Source organism: Vombatus ursinus, unplaced genomic scaffold (assembly GCF_900497805.2).
Source record: "Vombatus ursinus unplaced genomic scaffold, bare-nosed wombat genome assembly UNPS02005236.1, whole genome shotgun sequence".
Taxonomy (NCBI): Eukaryota; Metazoa; Chordata; class Mammalia; order Diprotodontia; family Vombatidae; genus Vombatus; species Vombatus ursinus.
This window is the reverse complement of record NW_020945014.1, coordinates 956,165-973,936: the sequence shown is the minus strand read 5'-3', so window position 1 is coordinate 973,936 and position 17,772 is coordinate 956,165. Positions and strand designations below refer to the sequence as shown.

General features: G+C 45.7%; 1 protein-coding gene across 1 annotated transcript in view; it reads left to right on the top strand.

Moving 5' to 3' along the window:
• Window positions 1-17,772, top strand: part of ADGRB1 (adhesion G protein-coupled receptor B1) — a 204,560-nt gene that overhangs the window by 163,586 nt on the left and 23,202 nt on the right. Inside the window, exons 23-24 of the mRNA XM_027845202.1 lie at window positions 6,248-6,333; window positions 17,510-17,608. Of these exons, the coding sequence (XP_027701003.1) occupies window positions 6,248-6,333; window positions 17,510-17,608 (185 nt within the window). The remainder of the gene's footprint in view (window positions 1-6,247; window positions 6,334-17,509; window positions 17,609-17,772) is intronic.

Sequence of the window (17,772 nt, the reverse complement as noted above, 5' to 3'; positions counted from 1 at the left end):
GACTGAGTGCCCATGGCTAGGAGCCAGACTAAGCATCCGGAACACAGGGCCATAGAGTAATAGAATCATAGAATTATGGAACAGAGAAAAGGAAGCATAGGCTCCCAGGACCATAGGTTCACAGAGCCGTACATTTGTAGGGACACAAAAACACAGAGGCAGAGAACCCTGAAAAACTCTAGAATCCTTCCCTTCTGATGAAATAGAGCCTTGAGAGAGCTCAGGGCCTTAGTTCCCAGCCATCAGGTGAGTCTCTGTCCTTGGAACAACAGGAAGGAGCCATGATGGGACCTTCCATCCTCTTTAGAGAAGGTGAAATGAAAGGACAATCCACTGGGGAGATGTGGCCTGTGAGGAAGGCTAGAGTGCAGAGCGTGTTGGATTCAGAGTCAGAGGGCCTGGGTTCAAATTCTGTCTCTGACACTTACTGCCTTTGTGACCCTGGGCAAAATCACAGCTTCTGGGCCCAAGTTTCTTCGTCACTAACATAAAGACGTTGCAGTAGATGGCCTCTGACAAGCCCACCAGCTCTAAGTCTGGGAGCCTATTAGCTTATATTTTTAATTATTTTCAATTAACAAGCATTTAATTTTGTCACCTTCCCACCTCCTATTCCCCTGGGGAGAGGTGGGGGAGAAAACCAAAATCCTCATTAAAAATATGCATAGTCCAGTGAAAACACATTCCCATGTTGGCTTTGTCCAAAAATGTGGGTCTTATTCTGTAGTAGATAGAGTGCTGGGCCTGGAGTCAGGAAGACATCTTCCTGAGTTCAAATCTAGCCTCAGGCACTTACTAGCTGTGTGACCCTGGGCAAGTCACTTAACCCTGCTTGCCTCAGTTTCCTCATCTGTCAAATGAGCTCGAGAAGGAAATGGCAAACCACTCCAGTATCTTTACCCAAAAAAAATCCCAAATGGGGTCACGAAGAGTCGGACACGCCTGAAACAACCAAACAAAATTCTACATGTTTAGTCTATCACCTCTAAGACAAGTTTGTTTAGCTAGAGACCGTTGAAGATGGACAAAAAGACCCACGTATAAGGAAGTTGCCAGGCTGACAATCCATTGCTCCCTGTAATAATAATCATAGCTAGTATTTAGATAGTGCTTAAGGTTTGCAAAGCACTTCACAAATGTTATCTCATCTGATCCTCACAACAACCTGGGAGGGAGATGGGATTATTATCCCCATTTTATAGTTGAGGAAACTGAGGCAAACGGGGGTTGACTAACTTGCCCAGGGTCACAAGGCCAGTATGTATTAGGGACTTCCAAGTCTGGGCTGATTTTTGCCTCTCAGATGCTATCATGGTGCTCATTTCACAGATGAAGAAACTGAGGCGCTTCAAGGTTACACAGTTTGACCAGGGTCACATAGCTACTATTTGTTGGAGGCAGTATTCAAACCCAGGTCTTCATGACTCCAAGTCTGGTGTTCTATCCATTCCTTCCATCCCACCTTCTGTGATCCCATAAACAGACTGGTCTGTAACAGATTAGCGGCCGGGGGCTGAATTAAACTACCTATCCATTTCTTCTGATCCAAGCACTGAGGACGTGTGGTATAGTATAGGAGACCCCAGATTTGGAGCCAAAGACAGGGGTTTAATGCCAGTTTTGTTACTTTCTGCCTGTGTGACCTCTCTGGGCATCAATTTCCCTTACTGTAGATGAGGGAGTTGGCCTGGATCCTACCTCAGACCCTGTACTTCTCTAAATTCTACGCTCCCAAGACTACATTCAGTGACAGCGGTAACAAAGCCCTTGCTGTAGTGAGCTCCTCACAGGAGGTGACAGTGGTTTTTTCCAGGGTTACAATATCCATCCCATTCATTACCGGTGGTTGGTTTCCATTTACCCGTGCTGCCGTCATCGGGGCAGAGTTGTAGCATGGAGGGGGTTGTGGCAGGCATTGGGGGTTAACATGAATCGGTCGAAAATTCACCAACCTTGTGGTCAACACACCTGGCTGGGCAAGTCATTTACGCTCTGGCATCCCAGCTCCCTCATTGTCTTGAGGTCCTCATGTGCCGGGCCTAGAGTTTATCTCTGTTGTGAGGTGCCAGAGGCGAACAGACAAGACACCTGCACCCTCTTCTTGGGAAGCTCATAATTTAGCTCAGTGGATAGGACGCTAAACCTGGAGTCAGAAAGACCCGAGTTCAAATCCTACCTCAGACACTTACTAGCTATGTGACTCCGGGCAGGTAACTTCACCGCTGTTTGCCTCAGTTTCCTCATCTGTAAAATGGGGATAATAAGAGCACCTGCCATCCAGGGCTGTTGCGAGGATTTAATGAGACACTATTTGTAAAGTGCTTTGGAAACCTTAAAACACTACATACATGCCAGTTATTATTATTAGTTAGCCTAGACTGAGGTAGCTGGTAGTATAGTGGATAGAGCACTGGACCTGGGGCCAGGAAAACCTGAGTTCAAATTCTGTCTCAGACACTTACTGGCTATGATGATGCTGGGCAGGTTACTTCACCCTTGGTTGCCTCAGTTTCCTCATCTGTAAAATGGTGATAATAATAGCACCTACATCCCGGGGTTGTTATAAAGATCAAATGAAATATTTGTAAAGCATTTAGCACAGTGCCTGGCACACAATAGGTGCTGTGTAAATGCTTATTCCCTCCCATTTCTTTCCCTACATGTACACCTCACTTTACAGAGCAATTGTGATGCCAAAGAAGACGTGTCATCTAAATTTGTGTAGCTGGAAATCAGTTTCTCCAATGCCCAGGCTATCCAGTTCAAACCCCACCCCCAATTCTTTTTTTTTAATTGATGAGGAAAACAAGTCATAGGGAGGGTGACTTGCCCAAGGTCACACAGGTAGGATTTGAACCCAGGTCTTCTGACTTCAGAGCCAGGGTTCTTTCCACTGTATCATGCTGCCTCCTACCTAGAGACTGATCCTTTTTAGTGGAAGAAGAGGGAAATCAGGGCAAGCTTCATGAAGGAGGTAGAGTAACATGGGCTAGTCCATGAAGGAAGAGAGAAGGAAACTGAGGCAGGGTAAATGGCCCTCCCAGGCCCAAGGCATGGCACGAGCCAAAGAGCCCCTGGAGAGGGTGAGAGGGACAGATTAATTCATTTTGACTGTGAAAAGAACATGTAAAGGGCAGTAATGTGAAGTAAGTCCTCAACAAGAGGTTGGAGCCTTCCCTGTTCTTCCTGACCCGGTTTGTCATCCTCCCTTGAGGGCTGGTCCCAGAGTGAGGGCTCTGCCCACTTAGTTCAAGTCTTCTTGCTCCCCAACCCCACCAGACTTCCTGTCAAGGAATGTATCTACCACAAACATACTCTTCTTTGCAATGGGGGAAATGGGCACTTGTGAAAAGAAGAAATGTCTTTGTAAGGTGAATAATTGCCCTGTAACTTTACCTGGTTGGTAAGTGGGGGATCCATATCTTTGGTTTCCTTAATATGGAGTCAACTTGGATTCCTTGGGCTGGTGCTTCTGGGCTGTCTTTTGCCCCCATCGCTAGGATATTTGAATGGGAACTTAGAGATTGTTTCCCAAGTCCCCTAATTTGGGAGGTGGCATATATTGGAGAATAAAATTCTGGGCAAAGGATTTTTCAGTTGATCTATATCATTCCCCATCGCTTGGAGATGAATATAAGAAGTAGAATTCAGGAGTCCTGGATTCACGTTCCAACTTTTCCATTGACTTTCTTTGTGACCTTGAACAGCTCCTTCCCCTCTGTGGGCCTCAGTTTCCTCACCTTTGAATTGGAGAGAATAATACCTGGTCCATCTTATCTACATCATAGGTCTGTTGGGAGGATCAAGGGAGAATTGACAGAAAGGATGAGGTGCCCTATGTAACTCCAATATTGGTATTGGTTCCTAAACCAATGTCACATCAGAACACTCATAGATTTCCCAAAAAGGATCAAAAGGCATCAGTGATGCTTCACATTTTACAGATAAGGAAACTGAGGTCCAAAGCAATGAAATTGACTTACTCATTGTACCAGAAAAGAAGCACTGTGGGTGTTGTAGGAACCAGACCAGACTTGGAGTCAAAAGACCCGAGTTCAGATCCCAGTTCTGTCACTTACTAGCTGTGTGACCCTAGATAACTCACTTAACATCTGTGAGCATCAGTTTCCTCATCCGTCAAATGGGGACACTATTCATTGTATTCCATACCTCACAAGGTTATTGTGAGTAAAATGATTTGTTAAGTTCTAGAGAAAATGGGCATTATCATTACTCCCCAAGGTAACACATCTGGTTAACAGCAGGGTTGGAACTCAGAATGACCTTGGCATCCATGAGGTGGGATTGACAAGGGTCCCTGGTCACAATGAAAAGAGGCTTGTCATCTTACCATTTGCCCTTCAAAGCCCCTTTTCAGTTGCTGAGTCACAGAGTTTATGAGACTATTGTCGAGTCTTCTAGGGTCCAGCTATTTGGTTTCTATTTATTCTCCCTGTCCCTAGATTGAGTCCTGACCTTGGTCACAAATTGAGGCCTGACCCTGGTCACAAACCAAGTCCTGCCCCTGCCCCTAGTCTGAGCCCCAACCTTGGTCACAAGCTCCCCCTTCTCCACACTTGTCTTTGGCCAGGCACCAGCTTCCCTATTCTTTCCCATGAGGGGGGAACCCAAGGTTATGTTGTAGTGTACCTAGCACGTATGAACCATCTCTCCATATGGTCAGTGACTCTGGGAGACAGGGTCTGGAAAACAGGATCTCCCCAGCTAATGCTAAGGAAGCCCCAGGCTCATTCATTCTTAATCCTCACCCTACCCTAGATCACACAATGGACCTGGGCCTGTCTCTTCTCCATCTCTGTGCCCAACCAGGCTGTCTTTGAGTGCCATCCCCTCCCCACCCAAAGTGGCCCGTAAGGCCTAATATCTGAGTATCTATTATATGTAAACCCATGGCTCTAGTACACTATGTGATTTAACCTGATCCCTAAAATCCCTAAAACAGCAGTTCTTGAATCTTTTTTTGTGTGATAAACTCCTTGGCGGTCTGGGGAAGCCTATGGACCCCTTCTCAGGAAATGTTTTTAAATGCATAAAATAAAATACAGAAGATTACAGAAGAAATCACTTATATTGACACTGTTATCAACAGATAATAAAAATAAATTCACAGACCCCAGGTTGATTAGGATATCTCAGACCCCTCATACGTCATAGGGATGCTCCAGACTCTCACCATCCCTATCCCCTAGAACATTCCAGGATGCTCAAACTCTTCTAAGGGGGCCCTAGACATGTAAGGATGGGCCAGTCTCTCACACATCCATGAAATGGCTGGGCCCCTACGCTTGTTAGGTACTAGACCAGGGGTGGGGAACGTGTGGCCTTACAGCCCCGTGTGGTCTTCTAGGTTCTTAAGTGTGGCCATTTGACTGACTACAAATTTTACAGAATAAATCCAAAAGGATTTGGATTCAATCAAATGGCTGCACTTAAGAACCTAGAAGGTCACATGTAGTCTTAAGGCCGCACATTCCCCACCCTTATACTAGACACATCTCCTTTTTTCACTAGGGATGTCAATAGGTCCCTGCTCTCCCATAGAAAACCTCAGTCCTTCAATGCTACCCTAGGAATATCTCAGCCTCCTCAACTCCTCCTTGGGAGATGGGGTGTGCTTCCTATTAACTGAGTCCCTGAGCTCCTGACACCTTCTGAGGATGGCTAGGTTCGAGGTCCTTCTCCCCTTTCCCCCAGGGATGCCATGGGCCCTTTAAACCCCGTAGGGATGCCCCGGTTTCTCATCTCAGGAATTCTTCAACTCTTCTAGGGGTGCCACCACTATTCCCACTCCCTAGGAATGTTCTGGGTCCATTTATACTTCCTAGAGACTTCTCTGCCCCTCACACTTGAAATGGTGCTGAGCACCTCAGAGCCCCTAGGGATGCCCCACCCACCCACACTGTGCCTCACCCCCATGCTCCCCAGACCTGCAGCCAGCCAGGGTTTAACGACTGAAGCTTCAGGGAGCAGATCTGTGTCTCCAGCCTAGTCAACATTCTCCTGCTGGTGCTGTGCCAGGTCTGGTTGGTAGATGGCCTTGAGGTCTCAGGCTGAGGAGTAGAGCAGAGAGGAAACCCCCCCCCCCCCGCAGCCACATGGGGCCTGACACCATTCCCCCTTACCCCACGAGGCTATACCCCCAAGGGAGGGCACAAGCAAGCGAGCTGCTGTTCCTACCAGCCCCCTCGGGCCCTGCCAACTCGTCTCTCATTTTCTGTGCCAACAGGTGAACATGGTCATCGGGATCTTGGTTTTTAACAAACTTGTGTCCAAAGACGGGATCACAGATAAAAAGCTGAAGGAACGGGCAGGGTAGGCGGCCTCATTCTTTCCTCTGAGAAGATGAAAAAAAAGTGTTTTGTTTTGTTTTGAAACACTGAAACTACACACACAAAAAAACCCTCCAAGTCCCTGAAGACAATTTTGATTGATAACCAAGCAGCAAGATGGGATCCAAAGCCAGAGGCAGACCATGGGGTGGAGTGAAGGGTGGGGGTGGGGAAGAGACCCCCTGGGCATCTGCCCTGCATGGGCAAATGTGGGCACAAGGGGTGGCTGGGCAAAGCTGAGCTGGGCTCCCCAGGGCCCTATGTCTCTATTTTTATCTTCTCAGCCCATCAGTGAAGGTTTAGGAAACACGTAATGTGTGCCCAGGAGAGCTATTGGGCAGCTTAAGTCAATCTGGCCCATTTGGTGCCTTAGTAGACCTGAAATCAGGAGACCTGGTTTGAGTCCCTGATCTCACATGACTTACTTTCCAGGAGACCTTGGACAAGTCTCTATTATCTAGTTCTCAGTTTCTCTGTAAAATTGGGGGGGCGTTGATTATAGAATCTTCCAGGTTCCTCATAGCCCCATTTTTCTGTGATAACACTTTATCAAGGGCTATATGTACTTGGACAGATCATATCATTTTTCAAAGCTACTCCTCTCCCTTTATCCTCAGGGCAAGCCTGGGGGGGGGGGTAGGATTTTTTCTCCTGCTTTACACAGATGGAGAAGGAGACCTAGAGAGGGCCAGAGACTTGCGTGAGGTCACACAGAGAGTCCTATAGTGGCCCAAGAAAGAGTCCTTTCTGACTCTCCTGGGAAGGGAGGGGCTGATGCCTTAGCTGGCCAGTGATGGATCTCATTTTGTTGTTGAAACTTGCCCCCTTGTTCCCCAGCCCTGGAGCTCCCCAGCCCCGTCTCCGTTTCTTGGTGCCACTCTGTTTCTGTGTGTGTGTCCGTCTGTCTGTCTGTCCAGGAAGGTCTTTAGCATTCTGCCTGTTAGGAGGTTTGCAGCCCGGTGCCCACCTCTCCCTACCCCAAATACTTTCGCCCTTCCTCTGTCCCTCTGCCTCTCTCCTCATTCCTCTCTACCCTGCCTTCCCCCCAGCAGTGGGCAGCACACTGCCCCTTCCACAGCCCCACACGCAGGTAGTCCACTCACTCAACTTTAGCCTTTAGCCATTAGCGCCCCCTGCTCCCGGCTTTTAACCTGTGGTTCTCACCTTTCTGGCCCCTGCCTCTTCCCTCTTCCCCGAGCCCTCAGTTCTCAGCACTGATTCCTTAGTTCTCTACCCTCTGCCCTCAGCCTGTAATCCTCAGTCCTATGCCCTCAGCCCTGTGCCCCCCGGCCTATCAGTTCTCTGCCCTCAACCTTTCACCTTTGATTCTTAGCCCTCAGTTCTCAGTCCTTTGCTCACCCTGGTCCCAGAGCTGCCCTGAGTGACCCTACACAGGAGGGGTGCTGGTGACTAGGGTAGAAGAGTCTGGGAATTCCCTTGGGGGGGTAAGTGGGCAACCGCAGTGGCACCGCCATCTCCCATCCTGATCCTCATTCATAGGTGTGCACACGCATACATACACACACAGATACACAGTAACAGTAATAATACCTAAGACGTACATTTCCGTATGTCTATACATATATACATATATACATATATATGGCACCTGAAGGTTTGCAGAGGACCTCACATATACTGGATTATTTCATTTGATGGTTACAACAAATCTATGAAACAGGTGCCATGAAAGTGCCCAAAGACCCACCAGCGCAAAAGGGAATCCAGCTCCCTAAGCTCAGGGTCCTCCTTGTTCCTCTATCCAATTCGATCCAATTCCACAAACATTATTAAGCATTCGCTCTACCCAACTCCCTTTGCTCACAACTAGAAGAGAGGCTGTTAAGCAGGTCACAGCCTTTGCTGTCGATGAGCTGTGACCCAAGAGAAGGGCATGATTTTGATAAACCACAGTGCAAGGAAGAGGAGATAAGTATAAAGGTGAGGTCCGGGTAATGATGGGTTATAAGCAATCTGAGGAAGCGGAGATCGACTGGTAGAGGGGACAGAAGGCCAGGCAGGATATCAGAAGACCTGAGCTTGAGCTCAGTGATGGGTGAAAGGTTGTGAAAAATACTTCAAGTGAGAAAGGCAAATGTTAGCCTGATTTTCAAAAGAGGGAGGAGAACGGACTCTGTAGCCCATGGCACAGTGAAATGGACTTGGGTTCTTGGCAGAATTCTAGGACGTGTTAGTAAAAGGATAGTTAATGAACTTCTAGAGAAGGAAGCAGTGATCAAAAAGAATCACCATGACTGTATCAGTCAGTCAATCAACGTGCCTTTATTAAGCATCTGCCATGTACCAATATAGTGGATGAAGAGCTGCTGTTGGAATCAGGAAGACCTGTGTTTACATCCCTCCGTGGCCACATCCTGACTGGGTGGCCTTGGGTGAGTCCCCTAACCTCTCAACATCACAGGCCACTTAATAGCCGCCAAAAGGGGGATATCTACATTGGTAGAGGAAGTTTCTCAGCTGATGCTCTCTACATTGACAGAATCCCAGGTATGCTTTTAAAAAAAAGTTTCCAGGCCACCTTTGCAGGTCTGTGCCAAGTTATGAATACAAAAATGAAGCTGTCTTCTCAAGGAGTTCATGTTCTAATGGGGGTAGTACCGTATGCATATAATTATATTCAAAGTAAATCCAGTGGCGGGGAGTGGGGGGGGCAGAGTCTGGAAACACTAGCAAGCTAGGGGAATCAGGAAAGGCCTCAGCTAGAATGTGGTACTTGAACCAAAATTTAAAAGAAACTAGAGATTTCCAGGCTTCAGGGACAATCTCTACAAAGGGACAGAAGAGGGAATTTCATGTGGGAGGAACTAAAAGTCAGTTTGGCTATGTAGGACAGCAATGTATGTGTGTGTATATCTAAGTATAGATATATATGCTCTCTCTGTGTATACAATGCATGTATGTAAATATATACAAATAAGGCTAGAAAGATTTATTTTTCATATATATGTACACATATACACAGGTGTATATGTACACATGTACAACCTTTGTGTGTCTATACACATAGATATGAACTTATACATACACGTGCACAACCTATGTGTGTATATATACACATATGTGTACATACATACACATACATATATATAGTATGTATACATACATACACATAGTAGAAAGGTAAGTTGGAGCCAGTTTGTAAAGCACTTTTCATGCCAAATAAAGGAGTTTACATTTGACCTTAGAGGTAATGGGGAGGTCCTAGAGTTTATTGAATAGGTGATTGACATGATCAGGTCTATGCTTTAGGAAAATTACCAAGAGCAGATTGTGCTACACTAACCTTTTTTTTTTTTTCAAATAAGATCAAGGGATTTGGCAGATCAAGGAAATGCTGCAGATAACATTTACTCAGATTTTAGCAAAGTATTTAATAAAGAATTACATGATATTCTTGTGGAAAGGGCGAAGATGTGTGGTCTAGGCAATAGTTCAGTTAATTGGGTTCAGACCTGGCTGGATGTCCAGTGACTTGGGTAGCCATTCATGGTTCAATGCAAAAAGAGGTTGGAGGTCTCCTGGGATCTGTGCTGCTTAACCTTTTAAAAAAATTAATGATTTGAGTAAGAGATCATACTTGCATGTGACGTAAAGCTGGGAAGAATAGTCCAGATGCTGGCTGGTGGAGTCAGGAATCAAAGCAAATCTTCACAGGCTGGAATATTGTCCTGAGTCTAATGAAATGAAAATGAATAAAGGACAAATGCAAGAGCTTATTCTTGGGTTTAAGAAATCAACTCCAGAAACATAAGACTGTTAGCAGCAGTTGATCTTTTTGTCTGAAAAAGATCAGGGGATTTTAGAGGACCACAGGCTCAAAATGAGACAAGAGTAGGATATGGCAGGCAAGAAGTATAATCTGAAGCTGCATCAAGTGCGGAATCGTGTCCAGAATAAAGGAGGCAAGAGCCCCCTTGTTGCCCACTCCTTTTCTCGAGTTCCACATTCATTCCTGAGTGCCACATTTTAGGAAGCCCATCACTGAGTTGGGTCAAGCCAAGAAGGAGGCAACAGGATGTTGAAGGGTTTTGAGTTCATGCCAGAGGAGGATGCGTTGAAGAAACTGGGAAAGTTAGTAGTTTTTTACTTGTTGTACTGGGGGGAAAAAAAGGATCAATGAGGAGCAAGAGAAAGAAGCCGTAGATATGTACATCGAGGATCAATGTCAGGGAGAACTTCTTAAAGAATTAGATCTGTCCTGGAGTGAAATGGGCTGCGACAAGGTGGGTCGCCCTTACCTAGAGGTCCTGAAGCAAAGGGGCTGCCTGACTCTGACCCTCATCACCTCTGTGACCTTGTGCAAAGTCCTTTCATTTAAAGTGACAGTGGAGGAGATGATCCCTCTGGTCACGTCTGGCCCTAAAGCTAGTAATCCTTTGACCTTTATCTGGGGCCAGAGGAATGTGAAGAGAGGCTTCTAGTGGAGATGGCCCCCCGAGTGGGGCGGGGAAGGAGGGTAGTGACTACAGCAGATGGACGCGAGGTGGGCCAGGAGCTTCTGCATCTTTAGTGCTGCCTGTATCCCTCCCTGGGCAGCTGGGTGGTGCAGTGGAGAGAATGCTGGACTTGCACTCAGGAAGACTCATCTGCTTGAGTTCAAATCCAGCCTCAGACTCTTGTTACTGTATGACCTTGGGCAGGTCACTTCACCCTGTTTGCCTCAATGTCCTCATCTGTAAAATGAGCTGGAGAAGGAAATGGCAAACCACTTCAGTATCTTTGCCAAGAAAACCCCAAATGGGGTCACAGAGTGGTACGTGACTAAAAAATGACTGAACAACAAGTATCTCCCCCCCTCTCCCCCTCAGTGCTGTCCAGATTCTCTTAGCTTCAGTCCAGACACCCTCTTCCTTCCTCAGCTCTTCCAAGACAGGGAAGAGTTTTTCCCCAAAAAAGAGATTTAATAGTAGTAATGATAGCTGACGTTTAGATAGCATTTTTAAAGAATTTTTTAAAATTTTACTTTTTAAAAATTCTGAATGTCATGACCACCACCATCCCCCCAAAAAGTCTACACATTGATATAGCATTTCGAAGTTTGCAAAATACTTAATACGCATTGTCTTCCTGGAGCCTCTTAACAGTTCTGTAAGGCTGTTTGTAAGGCATTATCTCCATTTTGTAGATGAGCCAATGACAGCTCAGGAAAGTTAATATCCATAGTCACACATCCATTAAGAAGTGGGCCCAGGACCCACGTCTTCCTGACTCTAATTCCAGAAACTTCTCTCATCTGTGATGTTGCTCAACAAGAAAAGTTGGGGAAATAAAACAAATGATGACATAACCCAGCTGTCACCCCTCCAGCGCTTTAAGGTTTCAAAGCACTTTCCTCATGGCAGCGCAGGAAAGTAGGGCATGTAAGGACCCTCGTCCCCATTTTACAGATGGGGATGATATTGAACCTCCATTGATATCTTCCTCCAGTGATTATCATCATGGCATAGGGGTGCCCCAGGGGCTTTACCCCCATGGGTAAATTGGCGGGTGATTTACCCACCATTGTTTCTAGGGGCCCTCAGAAGCTATGCCAGGGGAACATAAGCCTGGGGGAGGCTTGGAGCTCCGGCACATCAGTGGAATCTGTGCCTTCCATGTTGCATGAGATCCTAGGGTCTAACGTAGGAGAGAAACTTAGAGGTTATCTCATCCAACTCTCATTTTATACATCAGGAAACTGAAACCCAGAGGGAGTGACTTGGGCAAGGGCATACAGCTAGTGAGAACCCGGATTCATACCCATATTTTCTGCTTCCAAATCCAGTGTTCTTCCCATTACACCAGTTAATTAGCCTTGCGGAGTGAGGAGAAACACATCATGGGAAGGTTGGCCACCAGGGGATAAAGTTAGTTACCCTTCTGCTAAGGTGTAAAGGGATGGGGCCGTGCTTCCATGGAAGAAGTACCCATGCCAATCAATGTCTTCAGGAAGACTTGAAGGATTCTAGGATTTGAAGAGGAAGAAAATGAATCTAGAGGGACTATTGCGGGGTCACCCAACTATTATGGCTTGGAGCTGGGATTCAAACCCAGATCTTTTGATCCTCCAACCAAGACCAGGCAAGTCTTGGGGTAGCTAGGTAGAACAGTGAGTGGGGCACAGGGTCTGGAATCAGGAAGACCTGAGTTCAAATACAGATTCATATACTTACTAGCTGTGTGACCCTGGGCAAAATCACTTAATCTCTGCCTGCCTCAGTTTCCTCATCTCTAAAATGGGGATCATAATAGCACCTACCTTCCAGGGCTGTTGTGAGGATCAAATGAGATAATAATTATAAAGAGCATAACATAGTGCCTGGCGCATAGTAGGTGCCATATGAATGTTAGCTATCATTATTATTACCAGGCCTTTTTATTTTATTTTCTACTACACCAGTCTTGAGTTCTATAGCCTGCAAATTTTCTCCTAAAGATTTCCTTTGTCTAGCACCCTTTCCATGGCTAATAATAATGACAGTAGCTAATGTTTACATATCAGTTTAAGGTTAGCAAAGTGTTTTACAAACTTTATCTCATTCCAGCTTCATGACAACCCTGGAGGGTAAGTGCTGTTATCATCCATTAACTTGACAGATGAGGATACTAAGGCTCAGAAAGAATGTTACATATATAAGGTCACACAGCCACTAAGTGTCAGATTAACCAACCCTATGTCCCTCTGCCATTGGCCTGCTTGCCACCACTTCCTGGCCTCTGACATCCAGATGACTTCAGCTTCTTTTCCATTTCCAACCCACTCATCTGCCAACTTCTATAATATAAGAGCCCAGGATTTGGCTTCAGAAGCCCTGAGTTCAAATCCTGAATGTGCTTCATCTATATACAACCTTTATGACCTTGGACAAATCACCTAAGTCACAAAAAACAATTAGTAGTGACTCTCCCAATTTTACAGATAGGAAAACTGAGACCCAGAGAAATGAAAAGATATGCCCACCTCACCACAGACACAACATGGTATCATGGAAACCATCAGGAGATCTTAATTCATCTTGAGTATGATATTGACTCATTATGTGACCTTGGGCAAGTTCTTTCCCTATCTCTGTAGCTCAGTTTCCTCCTCTGTAAAATAAGGTGAGTGGAAGAGATGATTTGCAACATTCCTCTGAACCCTGGCATCTTATGGACATTTAGCCAGGCTCCATCCAAGTTGATGAATTTTAATAAGATCATAGATTTAGAGCTGAAAGAGAACACAAAGGACATCTAGTGGGAAACTAAGGTACTCAAATCCACCCAGATGGTAAATAGCAGAAAGCAAATTCAACCCTGTGTCCTCTGGTTCCACATCTGTCATTTTAAAGTGGAGGAAGCTGAGAATATTGAGGTGAAGTGTCTTACTCAAAGTCATACAGAGTTGGCATTTGAATGCAGGTCTTCTGACCACAAATCCAGTGGTCTTTCCATTAGACCCCATTGCCTTCTCTAAGGTCCTTTGCAGGTCAAAATTCTATATTTTGGGGTCCTTCTAGGGAGTAAGGAGTCACTATTGTATCCCAGAAAGAGTCAGGAGAGAGCTTTGACTTTGCCATTGATCACTGTATGAGACCTTGGGCAAGTCACTTAACCTCTGAATTACAATTTCTTTGTCTGAAAAATGGCACAACCCTAGGAAAGATGGTGGACTAGTCATTTCATCTTACCAAACCAATATTGTTCTAGCTCTAAGCCCCCAACAATGTTTACAGTTTCTCATCCATATCACACAAACCAAACCAGGTATGATTTCAAGCAATATACCAGTCATAAGAAAAGGGCTATTTCTTCACAAGAGGCAGCTAGGTGGCACAGTAGATTAAGCACTGGACCTCAAGTCAGAAAGACTTATCTTCCTGAGTTCAAATCCGGCCTCAGACACTTACTACCTATGTGACCCTGGACAAGTCACTTAACCCTGTTTGCCTTAGTTTCCTCATCTGTAAAACGAACTGGAGAAGGAAATGGCAAACCACTCCAGTGTCTCTGACAAGAAAACCCCAAATGGGGTCACAGAGACAAAACTGAATAACAATAACAACAAAAAATTCTACTCACTTGTGCATGCATGTGCACACACGAGCACATACACACACAAACACCCCACCCTACACTCTTTCATATATAGTGATTACAGAAGCAGTGTCTGGTGAAGACCACTGCAGCTTCCTCTCTGAGTCTCAATAGCTTCAGGGATTATAGGAATTAGAATATGTAAGTGTACTATGACCTTGCAAGGTGGTTGTGAGAAAATTGACCTTTAAGTATATCACTGAATACTCCCAGCTTTAATTTCCTTCTCTGCTGAATAGATGATAATAGAAGTATAAGACCTGCCTCAAGGAGGATTGGGTTGGAATGGTTTGAGGAAATATTTCTACAAAGAGCTATGCGGATGTACTGTTCATTAGTGCTTAGCCCAGGGCTTTGACTGAGTGTAGGCCCTGGAATTATCTGTCAGAGGAGTATGATATGAATAGGTAGTGATTACAAAGCACTTTACAAGTATTACATCATTTGATCTTCACAACATCTTTGGGAAGTAGGCGCTGTTATTATCCCTGTTTCACAGACAAGGAAACTGAGGTAGACTGAGGATAAATGACATGCCTCAGTCACGCACTGTAAGTGTCTGAGGCCAGATTGGAACTCAGGCCATCCCAACTGCAAGGCCAGCTATCCATTGTACCTCTAGGTATGTCCACGTATTCACCCTCAGGCTCACAGTTTATCTATGTATCATAAGAGGAGCATGAGCAGGCTGGAGCAGGTCCTGAGGAGAGCTTCTAGCATGGTGAGGGCAGGTCATACTGAGAATAGGTTGAAGGAATTGGGAATGTTTAGCCTGGAGAAGAGAAAACTCAGGGATCAGGAGATGAGGGTGGATTGGCAGGGAGAGGGTGGGGAGACATAGTAGCTGTTTTCAAGCATGTGAAGAGCTGTCATGGGCAAGAGGAATTAGCCTTGTTCTGCTTGGCCCCAGAGGGCAGAATGGGTACGGAGAGAAAGGGGAAGAGTTGTTAGCGTAGCCCCCAATGTTTGCTGCATCACCTCAAATAAGTCACTTCATTTCTCTGACCTGCTGTTTCCTCATCGGTAAAACAAGAACTAGGTGATCCATCTGAAAAGTTACAAGGAGACAACTCTGAGCTCTAAGAACCAAGTTCTTTCTCCTCAGAGTTAGAGCTGTCCAGCAATGGAATAGGCTGACCCAGAAGACAGTGACTCACTCTTATGGGAGGTGTTAAAGTGGAAATTCTCTTGCCTGTTTGGGAAGATAGACTTAGAGCATAGACTGTTAGGACAGGGACAGACTTTAGAGGTTAACAAGGTCAATCTCAGGCAGCTAGGTGACTCAGTAGATAGAGCGCTGGCCCTGGAGTCAGGAGGACCTGAGTTCAAATCTGGCCTTAGACACTTACTAGCTGTGTGACCCTGGACAAGTCACTTAACCCTGCTTGCCTCAGTTTCCTCATATGTAAAAATGAGCTGGAGAAAGAAATGGAAAACCACTGTGGTATCTTTGCCAAGAAAACCCCAAATGGGCTCAAGGAGAGTCAGACATGACTGAAATGACTCAACAACAAGGCCAGTTTCTTTTGTTTAGAACTGAGTAAATTGAGACACAAAAGGAGAAGTGATTTGCCCAGGATCACATAGTAGGTAGTAAATGTCATATAGAAGCAGGTAAATGTTTAACAACTGGCTCTTTGAACTGGCAGAGGGGTGGTGTACCACACATACTTTCAATTTTAACCTCCATTATTAAAATTTTCTCCATCACTTTCTTAAGTCTAGAACAGTAGTGTCAAATTCAAATAGAAACAAGGGCCACTAATGTACATAGGGATCCCTGCAGGCCACATATTGACTAGAAAACCCATAGTAACATTATCTGTAACATTCTCTGTGTTTTATTGTATTTGTATTTATTTTGTTAAATATCTCCCAATTATATTTTAATCTGGTTCAGCTGCATTAGGGAAGATGGAGAGTGGGGCTGCTGGTCTAGACAATCAGCAAAGTAATAAATCAAGCCCTGATTAGTAGCATTTGCTTATTTCAGGTGTGTAAATGCTCACACTGAAAATTTAACAATCAGCTCTTGGTCACTGTTATGAGCCAATGTCAACATACCATTGGATAGAGAGCCCAGGTCTCATAACTCCCATTATGGGGTGCTCTTTCCACTGACCCACCCTGTCTTTTGGAAAGGCAAGCCCTAAATCAGGAAGGATTGAACTTTAAGCCCCTCTCTAACTCTGGCATTCTGAGTTTGACTCATGTACCCATAGAGGCGTCCTCTCATACACTGACACAGATGCATTGCTAGTTATAGATAGACACGTAAGCAAACAGCTGTTTACACTCTGCTCAGTCCATCCATCAGTCACCAAGTCTGTACTGAACCTCATGAGGCTGAGCTCTGTTACATTCATGACACTGTCCTTGGGGAGGTCAGAATCTACAGCCGCATGGACAAATACATACACACATATATACAGACCCTAGCACACAGGTATATGCAAATATACACAGATACATAGACATGCAGATCTAGATCCACTTTTCCCCACCCTTATAACTACAGATACCCAGGTAATCATAGAAACACACTCAAACCCCCAGATCCTGCAGGCCTCCTAACCCTTCTCTGACTTTTCAACACAAGGATTTAAAAGCTGAGTGTGAAATCCCACCAAGTCTCCCCCCACCCATCATGGGATCCTCAGATAGCCAGTGAGATCCAGTGGCACAGGATCCCCTCCAACATAACCCCTGACCCTCACCCCCATCATCAGCCCTGACCATGCACTTTGCCCTCTCCACCTCCCAGGGTTGCTGCCAGTCAGGAGTCAGGGATAAGAGCTCGGGTTCCAATATCACCCTCCCCAGAGTCTCAGAGCAGGCCTGGTGGAGGCCAGGGACTGAGCTGGGAGACACCCCACTGCTCTGTGCTTGTGAACTTTATCCTATATTCCTTCTCCTTCCCCACCTCCTTCCTTCTCTCCCTGGTTCACCCTTCCCTCCATCCCCTAGACTTTCCTTCCCTAATAAGTTTGGGGTTCCTCTTCTCTTTTCTTCCTTAGCTCCTTTTTTGTGTTCTGAGAGCAAAAGTTATTTGGTTTTGTTTCAGTCTTTGATTTCACTTCCAGTCAGATGGCAGTGCCCCTGTATGGTCTGGCCTTGAAATGTGCCAAGTGCGGAGTGGTTTCTGCAGCCCAAGAGACAGCGGCCACCACCAGTAATGCCATGTTAGTGCAGCCCCTTCTGCCTCTTCACACCTCACCTCCTGCCTTGCTTACCCCTGCCATTCTTATGGACTCCCCACCTGCCCTTCCTGCCTCCTCTCACCCACCTCCTGGAATTTTTTCCTTCCTTCCTTCCTTCCTTCCTTCCTTCCTTCCTTCCTTCCTTC